The sequence below is a fragment of the Micropterus dolomieu genome, linkage group LG05 (genome assembly GCF_021292245.1).
Source record: "Micropterus dolomieu isolate WLL.071019.BEF.003 ecotype Adirondacks linkage group LG05, ASM2129224v1, whole genome shotgun sequence".
NCBI lineage: Eukaryota > Metazoa > Chordata > Actinopteri > Centrarchiformes > Centrarchidae > Micropterus > Micropterus dolomieu.
Window position 1 is genome coordinate 17,625,537 of NC_060154.1, and position 26,858 is coordinate 17,652,394.

Below are 26,858 nucleotides of genomic sequence, written 5' to 3' on the forward strand. Positions count from 1 at the left end.
GTGTATTTAAATGGACCGGGAAGCTACCCATCTTCTACATTTTAACAGGTACAACACAGCCGTTTTATTTTTTTAAATTTTCTAGCTTTCCAGTTCACATTAAGCTCATTGCACACAGAAGCTTTTCAGTCTTTTAGCCGCTACGGGAAAAACACAAGTAGAAGAAACAGGACTTTCTGTAATACATTTGCCTTGTAGCTCTCCGGGCTTTGTCGTATGACCGGCTGATGGTGACGCGGTGTAGCCACAGGGAGGAACGGGTGGAACAGGAAGAGAAAGTTGAACACACACCAGCATTCAAGTTAGCATCCTTTCTCTGAAAGCCAGGGGAGCCACTTCAACAGCAGCAGCAAAACACTTCCAAATTACAGCCAACAGATCTGTAATTCAGAGCTGGTAGTTTGAAAATGAGTCAAGGAGGCAAAGAGTGGACGTCAGATGTACAGCACATTTTTCCTGGTTACTAATTGTCCTAAAATTAGTAGATTACGTTTGATCTAACAACTCACAACATCTTGAAATAATTTTTTTAAGTGCTAAAATGAACAAGAAATGTGGAACATTAGAGCCAAACAAACAAACAGCATATATCTGGTGACAGGAACGCTGAATGTGGTGAAGCCTGAGCTGAAACACGTCACAGGTTAGAGACATTTACTGTTAAAGAGCCCTAAAGGAGCGATTGCAGTGTTGCCAGTGGTTGACAACCAAGTAGCTCAATCAGAGCCTCAAACTCGCCTCAAATTGTCAAAAAAGTAGCAACATTTTTTATTTCTGATGCGGATGGAATGGTTTGTTTTTTTGTGCATTCTTGTTTAAATAGAGTATAATTAGGTGAACCAGAGTCAAAAGAGGCCGATTCATTGGGTTACAGTCTAACTTTTTGTTGGAGGAAACCGCACAAATGGCACAAAAAGTAGCCCTAAAACCATTTTTATTCATGCTATTCAATAAACACTGTGCATTTGTCATGGGCCTCTCAATTTCTAACAGCGCTCGTGTCTGGTAACCATATGAAGTGTCTCACAATATACCAGTGGTTGTCAAACTGCTTCTGTCATGCCCTACTTTAAAAGGTAAAATAAATTTTGTTACTTTTTGTGAAAACTAACAACAAAATGAACTAGTTTTCATTTAATTGCATTTACATTATCTTGAACAATGGCTGTATGTTTCTTTGTGCACGTTTCTCGTGTGTTTTTAGACACAGACACAAGGCCGTCCTGCTAAATTCATACTTCGCTGAAAAACCTGTTGAAAAAAAAACAATATGAAAAACCCATATTGTAATTTACATGTTGTTTTGCTGTCTGAATAAATCTTGCTAAATCTTGAAAGCCTTGCTAGCATGAGAGCAGAGCACTCTTGTTTGGATATTGTAACCTTCAATCAGATTAATAAAATTTTAGAAGTGCCCCCCCACGCTCCCAGTTTGAGGACTACTGGCATGTATACTGAGGAGTTTGACTAACAATTTGACTGAACATGCGGTGCCTCCCATCACTCTGTTCTTGACATATTCTACTCATATTACTGGGATTTCCAACAAGACAGAACCTGCCTGCTGAAACAGCCCAAAAGAATCTTTTGTAAATAAGCTTTGTGCAGGTTTGACGGACAGATCGGCTGACACATTCATAGAAATTAAGCTTTGGTAGTTAATGCAAAGAATAGCAATACACAGACATATACTGTATCTTAGTTAAGTCAGTTTTGCACCAATTTGAGGTTGGGGGTAACTGTTAGCTTATTAAAAGCGTGGCACAGCCAAGAAAAACATTCCAAACATTATAAAATACATTAACAATCATCGTGATGCTCAATTTTGTCTCATTAGTATAAACAACACATGTAGAAGTACTTAACAACTACAATAGAGTAATAGTGCACATCAAAATATATGAAATATATTACAAATAAACTTCACAGACTAGAAATGTTTGAATCAAAACATCCCTTTTGTGTACAAGTAGTCCCCCCCCCCATGTTTTGTGTATTAAATGCACTTTTCCTGCAAGTGCCTCCTGGGTTGTGAATGACATTAATACAACTCAATCAAAAAAAGAAGTATAAAAAGAATCAACGAGTTGAAACCAGTTGATTTGTTTTGATATGCTGTGTGTCGAGTCTTTCCTCAGGTTTCTATTGATTCATATTAAGTCTTTTGATTGGCTTGTCTTCTCCCTGTTGATCCTAGAGCAGTTAAAAAAGGTAAAGAGTAAACAGTCATCTGTAGCCTATCTACGCAGCTCCTAGCAAAATAAATCCAGAAAACGTAAAGAAAAACAAAACACAAATACCTCAAAGTAAACAACAGTTACTAAAAAAGTCCTTTTAAAAAAGAAGAGAATAATCCCACGGCAGTGTGGTCTGTGTTTCCTGTTATGTGCAGAAGATTTCCCTTGATGTCTGTCTGTCTGTATGGCATCAGCTCTCCCCTCAACTGTAGCAATATTACCCTATACTTGTGCTTCAGCAGGTTCATCTTTATAGTTTTCTATTTTCTATGTGTTTTTGCATTACTGTGTGTGTTTTTCTATACTTATAAAGACCGAGGATGTAAAGACGAGGTAAATTGTCCAAAGTGAGGGCAACCTGAGGTCCTCACTGCTTTAAAGGTTTAGACTGAGGTTAAGGGTTACTAAACTAACTATAAAGGAGAAGGGTTGAGGTTGCGCGTTAGTGAATGAGGTCCTTATAAGTATAGTGTGTGTGTGTGCGTGTGTGTGTGTGTGTGCATGTGCTGACGTTGTGGACTCAGCTGAAAGCCTCATCATCCGTGTCTTCAATTAGCACCTTTGTGTCCTTTTTCGATCTAGAAAAAGAGGATCGAAACAATTAAATATTATCTGGCATTTCGTACGTTAATATTGTTTTATTTTGTACTATTTAATTCACTGATAGTTGCATCTTGAACGTCGTAAAACAACAGCTGTCTTTGCCTTATCCATGGATAAACATAGTTAAGCATTTATACATTGTTTTTGATCAATTTACTAGTTATTTTTGTTCCTGTTAAACATTTCTTAAAGTCAGAAATTGTCTCAATCTCGCAATGGAAATAAGATGATAACACTTCTATCACTATCTCTGACCAACTCTGATATATAGGATTTTATAAATATATCATAATTATATGATATAATTTGGTTATTCAGGTTTTTTAGCAGCTTGTTTCTAGTGTTCCAAACAAAAGTATGTTATTGTTGTGTTGTTTTAATAAAGGGCATGCAGCAAACAAAGATGAGAAATGAAAAATCTCTTCAAGGTCTTTCATTCTTTAGAACATTTGAGATATTTGTCTACAGTAATTTCTACTTTTCTACCTCCTCTGTGTTTATAAATTTAACTAAAATAAAAATGTATGACAGTGCATGAGCCTGAAGTAAAGTGTCCATGTTATGTCTTACAGTGAGGAGGACAGCAGGGGGCGTCTGAGCGACAGGCTGTAGGACCTCTTCCAGGTCTTCTTGCCCGAGCGGTTCCGGACGCCGTCCTCCTGGTCCATCATCTGCTCCAGCAGGGTCTGGTCATCGGCATTGAGTGGCGCCACCGAGATGTCCCTCACAGCACGAAACTCACCACAGTTATTCAGGTGCTCGTTCTCCAGACGGAAGAAGTTCCACACAAAACGCCTGCAGAGAGAAGGTCAGTAGGATGAACCTGATGTAAGCAGTGAAATGTGGGGGCCAAATCATTATGAAATGATTTCAGGAATCAAAGGTCTGAAAGAAAACCTCATCTGTGTGACTTCAGGTTTGTGTATAACACAAAGTTATCATATAACTGAGGCCCACCTGAAGACCTCGAGGGGAGCCAGCACAGTGGCTATGATATCGCCCACATCGTGAATCTTGGTCATTGTGGTCAGAGAGATCTGGATCGTCCAGGCAAAACGCAGGATCACATCTTCTATTATGGCACAATAGTAGTAGGCCTGTATGCAGAGGGGACAGGATCAGATAACAGTGTGTGTGTGTGTGTGTGTGTGTGTGTCATGAGATTCCTTTCACACTCTACCTTGTGTGGGTAAACAATTTCTTCTCTGAGGAAGGTGTTTTCTCCAGCTCCGCGGTCGAACAAGCCCCAGTCCATGCGCAGATCCCAGATCAGTGTGTACAGGGAGCTGATAATGGAGAACACGATCAGCAGGTAGAAGAACATGTCGGTGTCCGTATGCCCTTGCTCTGGAATAAGCACACACAAACACAACAGGTTACAGATAACAGAATTTAAATAATTATCTGTAAGTACGTCACAAAGAGCTTTCTCTAAAATCTCTTTAAAGATCTGGCATGATAGGAAGTGCAGTTTTTTTAAATGAAGCTTTACAGAATCTACAACCTTACTCAAGTGAGTCAGTGCAACCACTAGATGGAACCCTACTGTTATGAATATGCTGGCAATGATTAATAGCTGGGGTTTGTACAAACGTACTACTGCTGCCTCTTTACGGAGGAGAGGTTATTACTACAGTTACATGTGTCCAGTATACAGAAGAATAAACAAACAGTATATGTTTGTGTATATGTTTTAAATGGACCATTTTGTATTAAACTGCATTTATTGTAACGTATGTGCAGATTTGTGCTTATCCCAATACTGTGTGTGTATCCTAACTTGTGTCAATCACCAACAAAGGAGAGAATGGTGTAATAAACAGAGGCAATTACTGCAATACATTGTTTAATTCAATATATGATTTACCTTGTGTAAAATATACTGTATATGCATTTATATAATTTATATACACATATAAACAATATAAGATGCACTAGATGTTTGTTTTGCTCTTAGTGTCCAAATGCTGTGAAAGAATAAATGTCAGTTATGGTACATCCTTCTGTCCTACTTTTAATATCCAAACAAGACTTGGCCATGTAAATGTTTATGCTTCTCAAAAGGGAAAGTAGCTACAGTACATGTTGGCTGTAATGATAATAATAATAATAATAATAACAACAACAACAACAACTTGTTGAACTGCCCATAGCTGATGAGCATTTAACAAGCTCTCAGTTCAGTTGTTTGATGTTCTGAATAATATCAGGGCGGTGTGTGTGTGTCAATAATCACTGTGGGTGTGATTTGCTTGTTCCTCAGTGGTCTAACAACTCAAACAGACAGCAGCCACCAGACAGACACAGGGCTCGCTCCCATTTGTCACAGTCACTCCTTCTTCCTGTTGCCGGCCAACGAGACGTCGGGGAGCAGAGCGGGGACATTTCTAACAGAGAATTACTGCTGGGCCCATTATGCTGGTTGCTTCTTCAGCTGAGCGATGGGATAGAAGTAGTCCCTACGGCCTCACCTAGTTTTCCCAGCCGTAGATTAAACTTAGTCCTGGACAATACACTGTTTTCACTGGAGAATATACACGATTATATACGCGGCTTGTAAAGTGATGAAGTATATAACCCTTCAGTTTCTGTCAGGGCTGAGGTTTTTTTTCCCCCCTGTCTGGTTAGCCCCATGACCATTAAAAGGTTAAGCATGGTGAGATGGACATTGATTTGATGCTCAGGAGGGGCTGATAGTGGTCACTGGCTCCTGTCACACTCACTCAGTTGCTAGTAATCTGTTTCACACACAAGGTTGCTATTGTTGTCCACGGGCACCCATGGGGTTAGACACTATTAGAGACAGAGAACTTCGGCAGGCTCATTTTATGCAACAGGCCCACATCCCAGTGAACGAAACAAGTTCTCAACAAGAACAATCAGTCCCCACTACCAGAGTGATTTCTCATCTGTTGACATGGCAACCCAATCCGTCAACAAGGTAATTAAGAAACCTGCACCTGGAGACTACTCAACAACAGACCTCATCCAACCAAATATATTAATTTCAACACAGAATCAAGCGATTTACAACAAATTTGAGCAGAGTTATAGGATACAAATATTCCTGCATAAGGTCCATTGTTTACATTTACAGAGGATGCACCTTTATCAGATGGTTAACTCGGCCCGTGTCTGGCTCCAGATGTAAATATATTAGCTGTAGTGGGAGGAGGAGCGGGGGTGAATTAGAGTTCAAGCAGGCAGAGAGAGATTTGACTCAGAGCCGTGTCTTTTATCGTCATTCGTTAACATGTGTGTTTGACCTAGGATGTATCTGTGTGCGCGTGTGTGTGTGTGTATGCAGCAATTCCTCTCCTGATAATGAACGAGGGGTCAGTACATGAAATGAAGTTATAAAAGCTGTCGGATCTGGGCTCATCTCTATTCCAGCAGAGTCCAGCATACATGTGTTTAGCCCCGGGCTGGTAATTACTCTCCTCTCCTCTCCTCATCCATTTCCTACCATTATACGTGTTTTGATTTCTATTAAATCTGTGACTCCTCATCTCTTTTATGTTGATGTTTCTCACCTTACTCTGGTGCTCTCTTGTTTTCTCCGTTACTTCTTTTCTCCCTCTGTTTCATTTTTACCTCCCCCTCTGTGATCTATCAGCTCTAAATTTACAGATCCTTTGCTGCAGCTTGACTCGATTTATTTCCGCCCTCACCACCACGGTCAGGCTCTGACAGAGACCAGCAGGACTATGGTCATGGTTATTTTAGCTGGTTTGGGGAGTTTTTCATATTTTCTGTCACAGACAGACAGAAAAAAAACATGTGTGCATTGACTAGACAAACACCTCTGCACTTTCTCTCATTTATGATCTCTCATTTTGTAATTCACCCTGTGCAATTTCCTCCTCCAAACAACTTTTCTCTATCAGAGGCTTGCGCTATTCTTCGCCCACCATGCAACATCATGTTTTCCTGCCTTTTCCTGTGCATGAGATAAATCCCACAGGTTTAAATTAGCATTAGGCCTGTAACGCCCCTGCATCTAAAACAGCAATAAGTCTCAAGCCAAAGTACATAAAGCAGAGCCGGTATTGATCCTGAGTAAAGTACTTTACTTTAGTGACAGGCATTACACTGCATCTTACAGGGTTTAGGAATTCTGCCTAAACCAGGAATTCCACCATCATCTCTCTGGTTACAGGCCCCTGAGCATCTGCTGAGATTACAGTTTCATGACGGTGCCCAATCAGTTCTTCACAGCGCTGAACCGAACGTTTCTCTTAGGGTAGAAACCTGCTTCGTTTGCTGCACATCAAACATGATTCAATGCTCATATCCCACATCGACACAACACAGCCAAAAAAAACTTTGGAACTTTCTTTCTAAAAACAGCATCATGCCCTGGAAGAGACTGTAGCTCATAATATTTTTAGATTTGCAAATGGAGGACCTGGACACTGAATACCCCTCAGTCACAGAGAGGGCCATGATTTATTTGCTGCGTTTATGGTTTAAGTATTATGCTTTCCCGGAGCAAATGTGGACAATTCCAGGAATGAGTGAGGCAGTGAGGTCACGCGGAAACCATCAGGTTAGCAATGAAGGTGACACATCCACAGAAGCTGGGAGCTCTGCCAGATACTGACAGACACTGCAGCCACCTTTGACAGCCGGACCCAGCGGTGTGAACACGGTACCACCGTGCTGTCTTTTTCTGGCAGATGCTCAGTAATGCAGGCAGACTGGGCATCTTCTGTCCTGCCTACACTAAGCCTACAGAACGTATCGGGGTTAAAGGCTTTTTTTAAACCAGTAATTTCTACTTTTATTGGTGTTTGCTCATCATTTCCATATTCGGATGCAGAACACTCTGACATTGATGTCCATATTTATTCATGAAAAGCTTTAGAATTTACCAGAATAATAATTTGTGCAGCGGATACATAAAATATCTCCACAATTTCTTCAAGCATCTATTACATGAGCAATTGTCACTCTTCCAGCCCTGCTTCTTCTCTTCACCAGCGATTGGTCTCAGCCTGAATTATCGTGTGGGATGAAAGATAGCTTCATACAGAATAACACATGAAGAGAGGCCATTAGTCTACAGGCTTCAGACCAGAGGAGGAAGGAGGATATGGTTTAATGGACGCCTTTCCTACCAAGCTGTAGAAGAAAAAAGGTCCATCTGTCTGTCTGTCTCTCTTCCTGGTTCATTCAATATCAGATCACTGGCGGTCAGCTTAGGAAGCAAGCATATTGATTTGAATTTATATCAGAAAAGAATAAAGTCAAGCTGGGAAATAACATTTAGCCTTTTGAAAGGGTGGAGAAGTGTCATACCTGACATTTTGCTTGCAAATAAATATATAAACTGCCGTCTGAGAGGAATTTAGATATATGAGCGAAACGAGTCGTGTGGGTGGAGAACTGAAATAAAAAGGATGCATGCTGAAGGGATGCTTTTATTGCCTGGGTGCGGTGCCTTTGAACATGAATGGCTTTGTGATATGACTTCTGAATCAGAATAATTGCAGGCTAATTGTGAAACTGTCAGAGGGAGAGTGACTTGACTTTTAATAGTAACCACTCTCTTTCCCTGTTTCTCTCCTTCCAATCTTGTTTCTAGTAGATGTCACATGGTAGTATTTCCATTTCTTTCTCTGTACTTTTCTATTTAGCTACTTCTCCCTTTTCTCTGCTCTGTCTCTTCTCTCTCTCCTGCTTTCAGATTGAAGGCCATATTGTGAGAGCAGAACCTTGTTTATCCGTGGCTATGTTTGACAATCCTTTCCCATTTCCTTTATAAAGCTCTAGGCACTGACAAGGAAACCAAGGCCAACTTCTGGCATTTGCACTCAAGGTCACCTCTGCTTTCTGAGCACACACACGACTCAATACAAAGGCTCAAAAGCCTGTGTGTTGTTGACATGCTCCTGTAGCAGCAAAATACAAATGACATTGCTTTGGACAGACTGACTTCTGTCTCTTCTGGGCTCCTAATACCTGGGGTACATGACACAAATACATGTAGATAGTGTAGATATAGTGTGTGTGTCCTACCTCTGTGTGTGGCGTAGAGCGCAGCGAAGGTGACGACAAAGAAGGTGGTGGAATATTTCCCAGCATTCACCAGGTGAGGGAAGGCCCTCTTGGTGTCACGGTAACGCCTCAGGCATTGGACAAAGCGGAACCAGGCGGGCAGACACTGGATGATGGCACGCAGACCGTACGAGTAGCTGTGGCATATGTAGTTACCAGGGTCTAGAACAGAGTAGAAATGTGCATGATTATGTTATAATCTCTTCTTCTCCTTTTCTTTTTCTCTGCCTTTTCACCACCACAATGCCCTCCCCACATTCCCCTTCGCACAGAGAAGCTCATCATTATGAGAGTCACATGGCGGCCTCTGTGAGGCCAAACATTTCTGTTCCATTAGCTCCGTGTTTCCGTGTTAATTGGCTGTGTGGAGGCCGAAGTGTCACTGTTGGTGGAGTGGACAGACAGCACTTAAAACCATATTCACATCACATTGTCTGACAGGACAGCTCAACGGCCTGGCACACTGTCAACTTAGTCCATCACAGTTAGAACCAAAAGCTTTCTGTCTTTATCTCCATATTATGATGTGATGTAGCAGGTGAATTATTAACACTATGATAACCAACAAATCCAAAAAATAAATTAGCATATATATAAATATCTATTTTCTTTACCATCAGTCTGTAAAGGTTTTTTGTGTTGAAGTGTTTAAATTTACTGTATGTTTTTGGTATTCCCCCTTTCTACACACTTCATCTATGTTTCTGCTTCAGTTCTATTTTCCTTAAAATCTCCTACATTTCAACAACCACCTGAGAACAGGAATGAAAGCTGCATAAAGTTGATGTTTCTACATATTTAGTATGAGGTTACAGCTAAATAAATGTTTTCCAGTTTACTGTCTCACCGTGAACATTCGGCAGCAGGCCCTTGCTGTTGCTCCACTGCAGCTCAAAGATGTAGAAGCAGATAAGATACTCCAGGTCCATCAGGACAAACACCAGCGAGTTGAGCTGATCAGCCAGCCAGAAGTCTGCGAATTCCACCCGGTGAAATGGCGCTGTGAACACGCGAAACTGGATACAGACAAGAGTAAAAAGAAGTAAGGTGAAAAAGTGATTAGATAGAGTTGAGCCGTTACATTGTAATAATTTTCATTCTTATCTCAGTGAGTTCAACATGCACGTCAACATTCTTTACTATAAACTGGGAAGACTGTATAAAAGCAAAAACATATGCATTCCACATTTATACAGCATGTTTGGTGCATTCAAGAAATCACCTTGGCTGACCTCGCTGCTACAAAATAAAACTTCAGTGATTTCTGACTGTGTGTATGTGCTTTCAACACTGAGACCGAATTAGCGAACAATTAATTAGTGTGCAATTGTCGCAGCACTTCAGTAGAAGCAGGGACAAACCTCTAAAAATGATCTGTAACACACACAGGGATATAGCCTCCAGACTACCTTATCAGCACGCCACAGGACACCCTAATGAGTCATGCTTTTGTCTGTGCATGTATTTGTTTATTTGTGTGTCACTGTTCACCGGTGTATAAAAACAAACACATGAAACAAGCTGGCAGTGTTTCGTGGCGCGCTTTGGCTTCTATGGGCATGTTATTTGGGATATGACTTTTGGCAGGAGCTTGGTTATTGACTACGCTTTGTAAAATGATACAACCATGCTCGATTCTTTCCATTTACCCCCCTTAGGCCACATCTGACATTCAGGAGTGACTGCAAGCCTCTCTCCATGTACGCTTTCAGACACAAACCCCACACACACACTCTCCATCCGCTGCAAATGTTAAAGGATATTGATTTTTTTTTTTTTACACATATCAGCTCATTACGTGTTTCTCGTAACCTGTCAATCAAAGTCTGTATTGATCGAGTGGCCATTTCACCCATATCTAGTCTATCTGTGTGTGGATGTCTCACGGCTAAGCCTGCTGCAGTGATGTGGTTAGCTTTTCATTTCTTGAACAAACACTAGTAATCCAGGTGATAGCTCTGCAGTTTGTCCTATAATGAAATCTTTGTCTTCTGTCTGGTGTTTATTGTCAGAGGAAACTAACACACCTGGCACAGATACATTTTATAGCACTGCTAGAAAACCAACAACAGGCTGTTTGTTCCAATAAAACTACAATTTCTCCTGAAACATCCTTAATCACTTATTGCTTATTCCATGAGGCTACATGTATGACAATCATGAAAAACACCTCATATCAGCTCTAATTCTGTGTAGGTTGTTATGATTGCTCAGGACCAATCAAGAGTGAGATTGATTTTTGAGCCACGTCAGCGGAGGCTGGCTGAGGGAGCGTTGCTGAAAACTGTGGGGAGCTGTGAAGGAAAGGACAGGAATATAAGGAGGGGGTCTGCTGCTGCAGGAGGAGGAAGAGAAGGAGGGACAGAGGAGCTCAGAGCATCAGCATACTGATAGATCTATGCCTATAATGATTGCACAGTCACAAACCTCCACCTCCCCTGGGATGAAGCTGCATTCTATTATCCCTCAACCCTCTGCCCTCTGTCTCACTACACCCCCACCACACACACACACTCTACATGCCGCCCCCCGGCAGCCCTGTAGCACAGCTTAGACAAAGAACAGAGTAACATAGGAGGGTTTGTAAACACGAGACTTGAGATGGATATCTGAATTGTACATGCATTCATTGTGAGAGATAACGATACAAACACGCGCGCAACATATGTAAATTGTGCCAGCAGCCCGATACGGTAGCAAAATACACAGCTGTAAAAAACAAAATAAACAACAAAAAAAAATAGCTCATGCAAAACTGTTTTTTTAAATTGTTTTCTTTCATCTCAGTGACCATTTTTCAGTGACATTTTTCTATTTACACTGTATGGACAAGGACAGTACTGGGATACCTTTAGGAGCTTTTACGACATCCCATTCTAAATCCATAGGCATTATTATGGAGTTCCCATTATTATGCCTTTGCAGCTATACCTCTTCTGTGAAGGCTTTCTACAAGATTTTAGAGTGTCTGGGGGAATTTTTGCCCATTCATCCACAAGAGAATTTGTGAGATCAGACACCGATATTGGATGTTAGGGCCTAGGTCGCAATCTCTGTTCTAGTTCATTCCAAAGGTTTTGATAGGGTTGAGGTTAGGCCTCTGTGCGGGTCAGTCGAGTTCTTCCACACCAAACTGGTAAAAACATTTCTTTATTGAGCTGGCTTTGTGCACGAGAATCGTCTTATTGAAAGGTCAAACACAAACTGCTGGATGAACTATTGTCTAAAATTGCATGCTGTAGCATGAAGATTTCCCTTAAACACCACACCATGAAAAAACAGCCCCTACCGAAAGTATACTGACAGGGTTGTCCACATAACTTTTGCTATATAGTGTATAAAACCTAAGCAAACTACGACTTTGTCTTCACTTCACTGGCAGACAGTACGTATGAGATTAAATTTTGTATTATATGATACAAAAAGCGGTAACTTTTTGGGACACTGTTATTCAGTCCAAATACTGAGAGGGAATCTAATATCGTCACATCCTGTTTGCATTTGGTTCATTTTGTTATGGTAGTCCTCTAAAGGGTTAATTACTGCTGGCTCACAGCTGTGGTGAACATTTGTCTTTCTGTATCCATGAACCTTAAATGTAAGGCTCATTTATCCAGTTTGAATTACATTCTTCTTATAAAATGAAAAAGACACATTTTCAGAGTGAGTATGATTGGTCGCACCAAAGTTCAAATGTCATTGGTGTAAGTCAAACTAAAGTCGCACAGTGTGAAAGAAAAGCTCCAGTAAATAAATGAGTGGACTGACCAGCAGCTTGAGGAGCCAAAAACGTGATTTGTAGTAGCAGGTCTTGAAGGGGTTGATGAGGAACAGCACCATGAAGCCATAAAGAATGAGCGGGTTGATCTGCATGGGGAGGTAGGTGTACTCTGAGTAGAGACAGGAGAGGATGCTGAGACACCACAACACACCCAGGAAACCAGCAATCTGCAGAGAAACAGAAGAGACTGACATTAAAAGGAAGCACTTTTGACACATAATCACAATTAACAAGGTAATCTGAATAATTCATTCTAGACTATAACTAAAACCCTGTGGACATGTGGTATGTATTGTTTCTGCTGAATAAAATCTTCTTATTTTACATGGTAATGTATTTCTTGAATCTGGATTACCCTAATGACTAAACAACCCCATTCATTCTGAATCCATACTTAACAAATGCATTATTGCCCATATCAATCTGAAAACAAAGCTGGTTTTCTTCATTACAAAGAAAAGGTTTATTTTCTGAAGGCTCGGGGCTCTCACTCAGTAAAATAATTGTTTCCATTGTTTCTCCATTCTGACCTCAAACAGGTGTTGGTGGGAGAGGTTGTTTCGGGGATTGATCTCAAAGATGAGGACATGGTTGACTCCCGCTTGTCTCCATCCGTAAGTGTTGATGCCCAACAAGAAGAGGAACTGGATCAACAGGAAACCGCCCCGATAGATCCGCACCAGTGGCCACACGTTCTCGAAGCGGATGAACACAGCACCTGATAAAAACACAGTGGATATTCTGAGATAAATCTGAGGGAAAACAACAATAAATACCTGCCAATCATGCTCCCTATTAATCTACCAGATATCTTACAGTGACACATAAAAAATTGTGCAGGGCTCAACAGGACAAAAAATGTATGAATCCGAATGTTTACGTGACTTACCAGTGAGAACGAAAGAGATGGCGAGAATGATAAAGAAGCCGCAATAGAGACCGACACGAAAGGTTGTCCAGGCCAAAGCAGGCTGAACCAGGCAGAGAGGAATACAGAAAAACATTATTCATTATATTAATTAATAAGACACCTAAACAGTGTGTGTGTGTGTGTGTATATATATATATATATATCTCTTGTTTTTTTTGTATTATTCTTTACACTTGTTAAAGCACTTTGTAACTTGTTTTTGAAAAGTGCTCTACAAATAAGGATTATTATTATTATTATTATTATTATATGCAACACAATCACAGACACTGTATATGCATATAGATTACAGGGATTTTTGCGAATTCATGTAACTGCAATTTATTGAAAGTGTCTCCATATAAAGCCACTCTGACTCCTTTTATCTGCTTGAATATATTTATAATACAAATGGCTGCAGGGAAATGGAAAGATCAATAGTCACATAGCATAATTGAAGTAAGACATGACAGTAATTAATGTAGTAATAACAGTATAGATATAACATAGGAGGGTAAAGTGCCAGTTGCCTCGATTGTTTCTGAAAGATATCCTGTCTGTTCAACAATGGAAAGGCACTTATAAAATCAATACTTGAGGCTCTCATGTTTTGTCTCTCTTTGTTTCTTCCCATCTTCCTTCCTCTCTCTATTTCTCTCATAACAAACCTCTCACCTTTTGTTTACTCATTACAGTATGATAAATACAAAGATTATTCTTGATGGGATACTCTCAGGCAGGGACACCAAATTTGTATTCAGGTAATTTGAAACAAAGTTAAGAGGGAAAATGCTTGATATTATTGGACTGTTCTGCATTTGTAGCCTGTATATGCAGGTTGCAAGAAAGATTTTATTGTACAGTAACACAAATAAATGAATAAAAAGATGCCACCACAGTGACAATATACATTTATCAGAACTGTCGAGGATAACACACGAAAGTTACCAACTTATTTCCATTGTGGTCCTCATTGCATTGCAAGCATTCATTTGCTTGAGAGGTCCAAAAGGTTTAAAGGCACAAATTAGGCTCATATAACTAAGTGATTTCCAGTGTAACCAGATGCACTTCTGACCTGAGCTGCCCCCAGTGGAGGAACTCTCAACCTCTTCATGGCTTTCTGACGGTCTCCTCCCTCCAGCTCTGTGGTGACAAGCGTCTACACACACGCACACACACACACACACACACACAACAATGATTTTATGTGTGTGTTTTATTTTCCACCAGCATCTTTGTATCATAGTTTGTATTTGTGTATGTGCGAGCAGGGACCTCTGTCTCGGAGATGAGCTGTGTGATCTTCTTGCAGGTGTAGAATGGTGCCACCTCCACATGAGCCACACGCCAGTCGGCCCCGCGAGAAGTATCCAGGATCTTGTCATGTTTCTTCAGGATTTTACGGAAACCAGTGAAGTTCAGGTTCTGTGCATGGCAACAAGAAAACAACTGTTACATATCCATACGAGACAAACAGACAAGAAGGTTTATTTACGGCAAAGCACATTTATCTAAGTAAAAATTTTAGTGATTATTACTCTAAAGATTTCTCCCTTCCTTTTGTTTTTACATTGCTTTAATTTCTTTGAATCATGATTCAACCTTGAATTCAGGTGTGTCTGAGAATGCATGAGTGTGCGTGCTGAAACCTGGTAGTTCTGGAGCAGGATGAGGCTGAGGTAGAACTCGCTGAAGGCTAGCTTCAGGTCCTTGATGTTGTGGTGTTTGCAGCGCTCCTCCTGTGACAGGTGGAACATCGTCTTGCGTTTCCGCAGGCCAGGTGGCGCGTTGCTCTCGCGCTGGGCATCCAGTGAAGACTGCAGCTCATTCTGCAGCGTGGCAAAACGTCGCTGGGCTTCAGCAAGCTTTTCTAAAGGTCGGAAGACAAGAAAAGAATTAAAGAGGGTTTTGGTTTTTGTATGGCTTATTGTTGCTTCTTACTGTGGTGCTTATATTACACCATAATTATGCATTTTTATAACCCACATACACACATTTAGAAGCTGTGCAGATAAATTCTACTTTTAACCCCTGTATATCTTACGGACTATTCTTACTCAGTATTTTAGTATTGTATGAGGTCTGACCAAATTACTTCATGTTGAGTCTTGTTCTACTTTGTATTGTTGGTTTTGATTAATTAAATTAAATTTGGTCAATATTACTGTCTGGGAGGGAAATTAAAAGTACATTTTAAGTACATAAAACAATTCACTAACAATATATATCAACAGCATTAATAAGCACAGTTTTTTATGTTAAGCAAACAGTTGTTCACTCTGTTAGACTAGTGTTTTGTTAATCTAACCATTATGCCTGAGGGAGAGTAGAAAGAAAACCCTTCAGATTAGCTTTCGCCTGGTAAACTACTGGTAAGAGACATCAACTAGCTGCTTCAGCTTGACCTTGGTGATCTTTGTAGAGGACAAGTTTAAAAAATTAGCAATTACAGAGAAGATGACGACAAAAAAAAACAACAACCGTTTATACACCCTGTCTCCTCTGTTCTCCTGCTGTCTTTTCCAGGAAGCAGAAGCATGGAGACTATTAGGCTGAGCTGACATGTAAATGCTGCAGAGGGAGGAACCATTATCTGGGTCAGAGATAGGTTAATATACCCAGAGAGAGAGAGAGAAGCATAGAAGGGGAGGGAATCACACAGGTCCTGGGCAGTAACCTACGTTTCATTAACTTCCCAAGCCCCTCTACCTACTTTTCTGACACAGATCAGCCCTCATTCTCCTACTACTTATTCTTGTTTTTTTAACAAGTCAAAAAGTCATAGCATGTTCAGTCACTGAACAATGAAGCCCACATCTTCTCTTGCCCCTTTAATTTGTCCATGGCCCATTTCTCCTTCTATTCTAATGAATGATCGGCTAAAAATAGAAGTACAGCAGTTTGAGTTCCTGATTTCATTAGACCATCATTATACAGACTTGTTGATACACTTAGCTCAAGAGACAAGACCATATATGATATTGGGTTCATGAGAACAAGATGATATTTAACAAAATCTTTAAGAAATCTTCAATGATGAAATATCTTAATGGAAAAATAGTCCCTTTTTTTCCAACTTAAAGTCACAAAATGCAAAACAATGCAGGTGCATTTTGAAACGTTGCTTACATATTGTTCATATTGTTGTTGTCACTCTGTCGCCGTTTACTGTTTCCACCGGGTACCCAAAACGCTGCCACACAAATTATTTAAAAGTAGGGGGGGCATTTTCTATGCTAATTTAACTCTTAGACTCTGTCATGCTGATATCGTGAGACAGCTTTTCATCCCAGTGAGATATTGTCACGTTTTAATATCTCGTGGCACAATATTTAGTCACACTCCTAGTCAGTGTGCAGGCTGGCTCACTGATTTCAGTCATATCCTCTTTCATCACCGCTACAACTCTGTGGCTTTTAACTGGTCGACAATGTCATGACTGTTGATGGATAAGGATTTTTTTGTTATATTCACAGTTAACTAGTTTCAATATAAAGCCCTAAACTTGCAAGTCATGCCTACTCCTGCTTAAGTTAGCTGGTGTGGAAATAATTAAAAGAACAGACCTGGAGTCACAATATGAACATTGCTGTGTGACAGCAGTCTGATAACACACCATATCTGGTTTGGTTTGAAGCATACTGCCAGCCTGACGGTCTGGGTAACTGAAGCCCCATCAACACAACTCCGTTTTAGTTTAAAACGGAGTTTTCAAACCAATATGATCTCTTTCCACACCAGAGTTTTAGCTGCATATCAGAGTTGATCTCCGTCTACATTAAAACAACTGAAAACGCACATCTAGTGGCCGTTCACGTACACTGGGGATGCGCGTGCCGGTGTAAACATGAAGCACATTGTCTATTCCATAGTTACAGAAGATTTGGCGAAAGTAGCCTACTACAGACAAAGAACCACACCAGATTTTTTTTTGCATGGACCAATAATGAGCTGGGACTGTTACTGAATGTAACACGGGAGTTTAAAGCGACTGTGGCCACAGAAAACAGACTGGAATCGTCGCTAAGTAAATATAGCAATATACACAGTACAAGTGTTATTTGCACATTACAAAATATTTTAATAAAAATACCAACTCAAAAACTCTGTCACTAGCATTGTGTTTCTGCTTTGCATGACTTATAAGACCCAATCAGAGAGCCAAATGTGAGTGGCTGCGTCATCTATTGTCAGTGGATTTTAGCCGTAAAGACTTCCGTTTTTGCTCGTCCGCACTAAAACGTTCTCCGGAGTTTTAAGTCTTCGTTTTTGCCATTTTAGTCTGGACGGGAGGCTCCAATAGCTGCTCCTCTGTCCTAAACTGGACAGGAATGCCACAGCTTTTCTTTGATGTCCAAACACACAGTAATCCTTCTACTTGACTTGTACAGCCCGTCACAAACTGCCTGGGTGAACACATGACAACAGCAGGAGGCGTGAGAAAGTCAAGACCCTGACTGCCTAACGCAGGTAGGTTTACATTAAATCTCAGGTATGGGATTGCAGTACCACTGGCTAGATAGTTCATCTGTGAGGGGCTAATGAACCTGAAACAGACAGTTTAGATTCCCACTGGTATGGCTTTAGTGGAGAAGAATAACCTATTGTTCTTCCTCAACTTTCAGGAGCAAAAAGGGTGAAAGGATATTCTATTAAAATAACAGTCTGCAAAAATGTCTTTTTGGTGTGTGTTTAACCCATCAAGATGAAAGTGTTTTCAGCGCAAAGCATCAGAGGTCAAGGACCCCTTTCAGAGGGAGATACAGAGAGAAAGAGGTATGTGGAGGCTAGTGTCTTATGTAAAGTCAGCACACAATTTATCTCCATCTATCCACTGCTCTCTCTCTTGCACAACATAACCAGCTTTTTCAAACTGCTACACACTACACACACACACACCTACACACACAGTAACTGGTATCAGATAAAGCTGCCTGTCGGACACAACTCTGCAATTTCTTGCTTCATCGTCCTGTGTGTGGAGGATAAACAAGACGCCTGAGAGCAGGAAGGAAATGCTGATGTTTTCATACACAACATTTAACCAACCTCACAGCTCAGGTCTGCTGAGGAGACGGTGACTCACTGACTGTAATACTAATGTGATGTGACTCTGCTGCAAACAGACACATGTCACATGTAGCACTGACAAGATCAGAAATGGCAACTAAGAGTTTGTTTTCTTATCCTGTTTTATTTATATAGACAGACAATAACAAAAATCAAAAGCCTCACAACTCTGAGGACCATTTTGATGTTCCATTTTCAAAAAAGTGCTATTTGACTATTAATATACTGTAGATATAAGCAGATATTAGTGTGTATTACTCTACTTGTCGACAACTATAACTCATAAAAACCCATAAGGTGAGGCTGATGTATAAACAGATAACGCATTAATTAGTTACATTATTATGGAGAAAGAGGCTTCCTGACAAACACTACACATTAATAAACACTTCAAAATGTCCTTATGTCTGTTGAAAACTACATTATAGTGTTATAACCTATTTAATAAATTTTACATATAAGTTCTTAATAGGGGGACTTAAAGTGTTACTTACATACTATTCTGTCCAAAGCAAAGGAACTATGTTATTATCTGCAGTAGTTACTGGATCAGGATAACAAAAGACAAGTTAACAAGACATGGCATGTCAGTAATCGAGAGGTCCACTGAGGTTAGAGACAAAATAAAGTTTCTTCAGTACAGCAACCTCCTGCTAACAAGATCTGCATATGATTTCTTTTTTCTTTTTCATCTGCCAGTTATTTCCCATCATTATGAGCTGGAACAATCTTGGCAGACAACCTTGGCCCTCATCTGACCTGTAGTTTCACAAACAGCCTCTAGAGGAAGTACTGTCCGGCTTTAGATACCTCCCACTTCCCCCTGAGCTGAAGCTGAAAACCAGAAGGCAACCTTCTGGTACCAGAATACCAGAATATATTATGGCTTACATCTCATGTTACACAGCACACACATACTTCCCCTTGCTCCCTGAAATACACACAGGCAGGCCTGCTCCCCTAAACCTGACAGCCACTGGCTGCTTCAATCAAATGACCAAGATCAGATGCAGTGTCATTTGGCACTGAAATAGGCAGATTACTACAGAGTAAATAAACTGTGTTACAACTCTAATATCTCAAATGATGATAGGTGATGATACCTATAACTTTATATATTGGTTTGTACTAGATAATTATTAAAAAACACATCATGTCAAGAGTTTAGGAAGGAAGGAAGCATTATCGCAGAGCAGACTCAATCATCATTAAAAATCCTTTTTTATTAAATGATGGTGATCTTGCTTCATGTTGGTACAGATGGTTCATTAACACAGTCAATTCAATCATTCCTCTGACTGTTAGCCCAATAATCACATTGCAACTGTTTCAGTTATTTGATCTGAAACTGCTTTCCTCATTTGACTTTGACTGTATAGACTCAGCATCAGTCGTTACCACAACTGAAATAAATAAATACCTGAATAGAATGTGTTGATTTTCAGGAGCTCCTTCTCGCAGGTCTGGAAAAACCTTTCCTCGAACTTAGCGTAGTATCTCTTCACTGTGTCTTCATCTGTGACTATAGAAAGAACAAGAAGAAAGACAAAAGAATTAAAGTATGAAAAGAATTGAAGTATGTAATATATAAAGCACTGTTGCTCTTTTATAATCTTGACACAAGAAAGGTGATTATGTTGCTTCTTTCTTTTTGGCAATTCTCATATATACAGTTACACACACTCACGCCTCATAGCTGATAAGCAACAGTTTTTATTGTGGTGAGACACACTGAAAGGTGAAGCCATGTCAAAACTTTCTCTAAAGGATGGTAACAAGAACAGTGAAAATACAGCGGTACTCATACTGGAGGACCAAAACAGAGTAATAAGGTTATAGACACCAAACTCACCCACATGTACAAAGTAGATCTCTCCATGCTTACATGTTATTATACATCATGGTAAGTTATAATAGGTGTTCTCCTGTTGGTTTTACAGTTTTGGGTGTGCGTGCGTCTTTACTCAAAGAATCATGCAGAGTAGATTTACTATAGCTTAGTGTGAAATAAAGTCTAACTTTCAATATTGTGTGAAAGCTTTGCTTTACTGTTAAATAGCTGAAATAACTGTTGAATGATCTTAAGTTGGTGTGAGTATTGTGTGTGTGAGTGAAGGAGTAGTTTGTCACAATATTTAAATCCATAAACAAACATTTTACAAATCTCATAACTTTGAATGATGTTGCCTGCTATCAGTTAACACAGTGTAAGCAATTGCTGGATTGAACAAAGGGTCTCTTATGTTTTCATGACCTACTGGTCCAACTCAGCCAATATCCCAAAAACTTATTCCTGTATAGGTGCATTCTTGTAGGTTCGTTTGTACCGAGCCAAACAGACAGCCATTCGGTGTTACAATTACATCAACAGCTTCCTTTAGTCTCTCTTCTGTCTGACAAAACCCTGCATGTCTTTTTCAAGACCAGCCAATTCAATCAGCATCGATGCTCTGTCTCAAATAATCCTCTGCCTCATTCACAGCAGGCTACCTGACACCTGACAGAGTTTAAAATGTGGCCATTGGCCAGTTACCTGCCAAGCCCACATACAGCACGTACACACACACACATCCAACAACAATACCACATTGTAAACATTTGCTATTATATAAAGTGAGCCTGTAACTGGTGGATGGAGAGGCTTTTTGTTAAACACAGTACTGTGTTTCTTTCTGCCGCCTGTCAATATCACTGCTCTATTCACATAAAAGCACTCACACATACCTACATGTGCAGCAGGCCTGTGAGGAAAAGGTGAATAAATGCAGCTTCAAAGTCCAACCGCTTTACAAGGAAAATAAATGAGAAATGCCTCTACACCTGTGAAGATAATCAATTATAAGTTAATTAAACCATGTTCTGCAGATGAAAACACTGTATGGCGTAAAGTATACTGTAGAAGGACAAAAACTTCCTACAGCAGAAATACCCTTCACTCTATGTTAGCCATCCTGAGTGTATCAAAGTAGTGCTCGTCATCCATCCATCCATCGTCAACCGCTTATCCTGCATACAGGGTCGCAGGGGGGCTGGAGCCAATCTGACATTGGGCGCAAGGCGGGGTACACCCTGGACAGGTCACCAGTCCATCGCAGGGCCACACATAGACGAACAATCACTCACGCTCACACCTAAGGACAATTTAGGGTCGCTAATTAACCTAGACTGCATGTCTTTGGACGGTGGGAGGAAGCCGGAGTACCCGGAGAGAACCCACGCAGACACGGGGAGAACATGCAAACTCCACACAGAAAGGCCGGGGCAACCGGGGTTTGAACCCACGACCTGTGGGTTCAAACCCCTCGTGCTCGTTAAACATCCAAAATAACATCATTATGGTAATGGAAACAATTGAAAAAATGGGGCTGCATTATAGTAGAAGATTCTAAGCAAGAACAAACTTCCACTTTTACAGAGTTGAGAGACAGAGAACAAGGAAACACAGCTCTTGTAGTACATTGATGATGGTACAGATTCAGTGGTAAGGACAGACCAGGGTTTAAGTAAAAGAGGGAGGGGAATGTCAGAAAGATGTATACTACAGAGATACTGTAACTGGTTGAATAAGTCACTAGCATGTCAGAGCTCCCGAAAAACCCACTTAATAAAGAGGGCAAGAGAAGAAGGGGATAAGAATTAAGGAGGGTGATGAAAGGAGGAAGAGAAGATGAAGTTGCTGAAGGTGGAAGAGAAAGAAATGTAGACCAACAATAAAGAAGGAGAGAGAGACAGAAAAGGAAGCAGATGGTCTCCAATCTGCCTCACACTTCTACACAATTGCACAGTTCAGCTCCAGTCACAACTCTTTCAGGCCTACAGCCATCAGGCTGACAGGCTGGCTGCTGCAGATAAATGGATGACTGACTGACTGGATGGATGGAGGGAAGCATGCTTGAATTGCTGACTGATCAGCTGGCTAGCAGGTTAGCTGAACGACAGAGAACTTGAACAGTCAGTGTGCCATGACAGAATGACTAATGGACTAACGTGCTCCTTTAGTTAGACCTGCAGGCAAGCAGCAAACGGAGCTGTACTGTAATTCAAAGTAAAAGGTTACACAGCTAATGAACACTGTGTATGAAAGAGCACCGAAGGATAGAGACGTAGAGTACAGGAGGTTTAAGTGAACTGTGAATCTACGGTATGTTTCCTATACATCACACATGAGGTTTAAAATACATCTGATATCCAAGAAATTATTTTTACTTAGGTAGAGCTAAGCAATACAGCCAAAATTATTATCATAGTAAAAGATGTCACATCATTCAATATCGATTTGCTAATTATCACAATAAATCTCAAATCATTATTTCTTTCAAGTTTAAAGGCTGATTTTTGCTCCTCAGTGAAAGTGAAAGAAACCAGATGGTTAACTATGGTTTTAAACTATTCTTTGTGGTCAGAACATAACAAACAGTGGCTTACTTAACAAATCTGAGGTAGAACATTCAAAACTATGATAAATGATTATTTCAATAAATATACATGAGTAAAATTAAGTAAAATATTTTTTCAGTCCCCTTTTCCTCAACAAAATTATTATCTTAATAGAAAAATTAAGTGCTAATTCCTTCATGATTCAAATGAATTACATCAAACATTTATAGAACATTTGTTATATTGTTACGATGAAAATAATGTATACCATTTTTTTGCCCTGCCCCACAGTTCAACAAATTCAAAACCTTTTTCTTAAAAAGAAACCACTTGTCACAAAGCTTCTGATCTAAAACACCTGTTTGGAGATCTCTTGGGATTTTCCTTCTATGGGCAGCCATTTAAACTGTGATGTACCATGTAAACTGATGAAACTATCTCAACCTCCTGATGACACTTAATCTGGGGGGAAAACATTTAACATCCTTTTGGGATTGTCTTGTGGAATTTGATCCCAGGCCTCCATGTGGAGTTCAGAAAAAAAAACAACAAGAAAACGTCAACATTATTCGTGACAATAATTTCATAGAAAATTACATTTTATGATGAAACGTTTCTGTTTTCTAAAATCATGTCAAGCAATAAATTACATCCAGAGAGATGCTTTGGAAGAATATATTTTGTGAAAATACCTTTTTTCTCACTTGGACTATGACTAACAGATTGAGTGTGTTGGTGGATAAAAGTGTAGATGTGAGGGCACTTTGCAGGTATAGCAGGGGTTATGAAATTACCTTGCACCCCCGTCTCTTTGTTTCCTGCTGACCTGAACGCATCAGTGGAGGTGTGCATGTGTATATCCACGTATCACTACATGCACACATCTCTTTTTGTTCATACATTTGATGTGAGGTTTAAGAACAAAGGTTGGTCCGTACAGCTGTGTTTTACTGAGGCTTCACCAACAGACTATGACTCTGCAGCTGCTGAAACAACTGTGTCCTCTATCTCCCCTCAACCCGCCACACACTTTACCTTCAACCAGCATTAGCACAAACAAGCATCATTAGCAGCTCATCATTAGATTGTCTCAACTCTTTACCGGCCTCCTAAGGTGAACTGTACTACAGTGTAAATGCAATGAAACCTAATTACAAAATAATTCTGAATTCATGCAGCCACTTAGACATCCACTGTATGTTTAATTTAATATCTAGTGTCAGTGTTTATGTAAATCTGAAAGCTTCTCTTTCAGCAACACAGTATGGGTTCTCATTATCACAGGTCTGGGTGGATGATAACAGACATGGCTTTCTCGAGTCCCACAGCGTTCTCCAAAGGGATTTGAAGGTAGATAAAAGTTTGGACTTCATGGGAAAATGAGAACTTAAACAGAGTGAAAGGATAGAAAAGCTTTAGTATTCAGACCAAATATATAAAATGTGAAAAATCTAATTCAACAATCATTATTTTCTTGACTTTCTACACAGACGCCATAAACCACCCTAAAACATTTGTATTGTGTTTGTTATACAATGCAGGACACCTGATAAAATCCCATTTCAATATATAAATAATTTTTCCCAGATGAGCAACCGTCAGTGGCCTCCTCTAAGTCTTGGACTCTTGTCTCCAGAGGGATCGCTTTGTGTGTGTATATGTGTGTGAGTGTGTGAGACCAAGACAAAGAGATGATGATGGAGCACCTCAGTAGCGAATAATGGTTCGGTCCCTGTTGGGCTGTGCAGTGATATATGTCCCTGCTTTGTGTGTGTGTGTGTGTGTGTGTGTGTGTGTGTGTGTGTGTGTGTGTGTGTGTGTGTGTGTTTGGACAGTACTTCAGCACTGAGGCTCAACAATAAACACTATTGCCCTTTGCCCTCAGAGAACTAAATGGACCTGTGTTTACAGTATATGTGAGGACATTCAGTGACTATGATGTTAATTTATAAGTGACCAAATAGGACAGAGAATTAACAACAGCTGAAAGACTGTGTTTTGCTCAAGGCAATATGTATCTGTGTATCTAGGATCTTATTTATCTAAAGCTACAGAAAAATCAATACGTGGTTTGATTAGATTTAGGAACATTTAACAACTGTAAATCACAACCATAAACCATAAAGAGCCAGCAGCAGTGAGGCTACATTTTGTTTCCTCACCACACTTGTTGAGAAATCAATTCCTCGATCAATTAAAAATACCAAATATTTGCTGGTTAGAGTTTTAACAGACAAATATGAGAATTCATTAATTTGTCCATTTCATATCATTATTTCATATAAATCGTATAAATGCAATACTTAAAAAAAAATATTACACAATTATGAGCTGATTAAATGTTATTTTCACTTTAATTTAGACATTTATATACATTAGTTAATAATTAGTTATGTACAAAATGATGTCTTGATATATACCGTTGAACAAAAACTTAAGTAAATAAACACTATGTGTATGTATTCAATTTACAATAATATAAAATTAAACATTTTTAAAACCACCAAATATTTGGTATTTTCACTCAATAATGAATCGTTTATGATACATTTTTTCTCAACTTATCCATTAATCAGCTCAGCCACCCAAGCATTTGTTCTTTGTTTCAGCATCATCAGCACCAACAACTAAATCACTGGACTTTCTTAACAAGCAGGAGAAGGAGGTGTCTCAACAGCAGTGCATCCAGGGTATCAAGCTTCTTGGGTACAACATGCTATAAGAGGAGTAGATCCAGTGCAGACTAGTGCGTTCATTCATTGGCTTCCCTTTCTCAGACAAAGAATTGTGCTGGTAGCTAGAAAAACAACTCTTGACCTACAGTATTCCCAGGGCGGCTTGTAGAAGGCAGCCCCCCTCTCTCTGCTAACCCCTTCTTCTGTAGATTGTATAAATAAATGATGAGACAGCTTCCCCAGAACCATACTACTCTAACCCCCGAAACCCTTCACACACACACCCCACCCCCAACTTCTTATATTCCCATACAGGCGTTCTATGATGCGACCCCATAAAACCAGCACATAAATCCTTCATGGAGACCCTTTATTTACTGATGGTGAGCGAGAAAACACTAACACGTCACTCTGCTTCACAAGCTTCACAACCCAGAACTGCTTTTGTTTTTTTAACTTTTAGGTAAAGTCAGATTTTGCTGGTTAAGATTTACATTCTGTGGGGTTTCGATTTGTGGTTACAATCCACTTTTATTCTATTATTCTTCTGCTCTATCACCTGTTTCGTGCTGAAAATGTATTGCTGTTAATTTAGGAGACAAGAAAGGTGAAAAGGCAGTGAGAAGAAGAAGGGCACTGGTTCTGCTGTGTCAGGAGCTCAGATATCAGATATTACACTGGAGCCTAGAGAGAAGGGAGAGGACACAGCATCTATCTATTCACAATCTTCTAAAACAAACACACACTCAGAGACACACAAAAACTGTATGTCCCTATTCTTCAGCCTCTTTTATCTCATTTAATGACACCTCACTGCAGAATATAGACTATGTTCTGATGGCATTACTGTCGGGGGAGCTGAGGAGGCCGTTACATTATGATTGTCGTATTGCCTCGCTTATCTCTTCCCTCCAAGCACACAGGTGTAAATCACAAATGAAAAGAAAGACATAACTAGGAAAGAGAATAGGATTGATGTAACTCTGGACTACTATTAATCTAAAGACATAAAAAGATTGAGTGCATAAAAACAACTTAAACATCCTCTAGTGCCAGGCTTAAAGGAAGGAAACACAACACTAAGCCAGATACCCCCACCTCCTCCATCTCGCCTTTTTTTCTTCCACTTATTCCCATTCGGC

The 26,858-nt window shown here is 40.0% G+C and overlaps 2 protein-coding genes across 4 annotated transcripts in view; one reads left to right on the forward strand and one right to left on the reverse strand.

Annotated features, from left to right (window-relative positions):
- The window catches only part of faf1 (Fas (TNFRSF6) associated factor 1), a 1,021,784-nt gene that overhangs the window by 436,789 nt on the left and 558,137 nt on the right, over nucleotides 1-26,858 (forward strand). The window lies entirely within an intron of this gene.
- xpr1a (xenotropic and polytropic retrovirus receptor 1a) overlaps nucleotides 59-26,858 on the reverse strand; it is a 72,281-nt gene continuing 45,481 nt past the window's right edge. For all 3 annotated transcript variants that reach the window (XM_046048843.1, XM_046048845.1, XM_046048844.1), the window contains exons 4-17: nucleotides 20,085-20,186; nucleotides 15,244-15,464; nucleotides 14,870-15,019; nucleotides 14,670-14,753; nucleotides 13,571-13,652; nucleotides 13,212-13,399; nucleotides 12,669-12,848; nucleotides 9,748-9,916; nucleotides 8,862-9,062; nucleotides 4,021-4,187; nucleotides 3,798-3,937; nucleotides 3,411-3,635; nucleotides 2,797-2,815; nucleotides 59-2,193 (exon numbers count right to left, since the gene is read on the reverse strand). In XM_046048843.1, coding sequence (XP_045904799.1) covers nucleotides 2,143-2,193; nucleotides 2,797-2,815; nucleotides 3,411-3,635; nucleotides 3,798-3,937; nucleotides 4,021-4,187; nucleotides 8,862-9,062; nucleotides 9,748-9,916; nucleotides 12,669-12,848; nucleotides 13,212-13,399; nucleotides 13,571-13,652; nucleotides 14,670-14,753; nucleotides 14,870-15,019; nucleotides 15,244-15,464; nucleotides 20,085-20,186 — 1,979 coding nt within the window. In that variant the 3' untranslated portion in view covers nucleotides 59-2,142. The remainder of the gene's footprint in view (nucleotides 2,194-2,796; nucleotides 2,816-3,410; nucleotides 3,636-3,797; nucleotides 3,938-4,020; nucleotides 4,188-8,861; nucleotides 9,063-9,747; nucleotides 9,917-12,668; nucleotides 12,849-13,211; nucleotides 13,400-13,570; nucleotides 13,653-14,669; nucleotides 14,754-14,869; nucleotides 15,020-15,243; nucleotides 15,465-20,084; nucleotides 20,187-26,858) is intronic.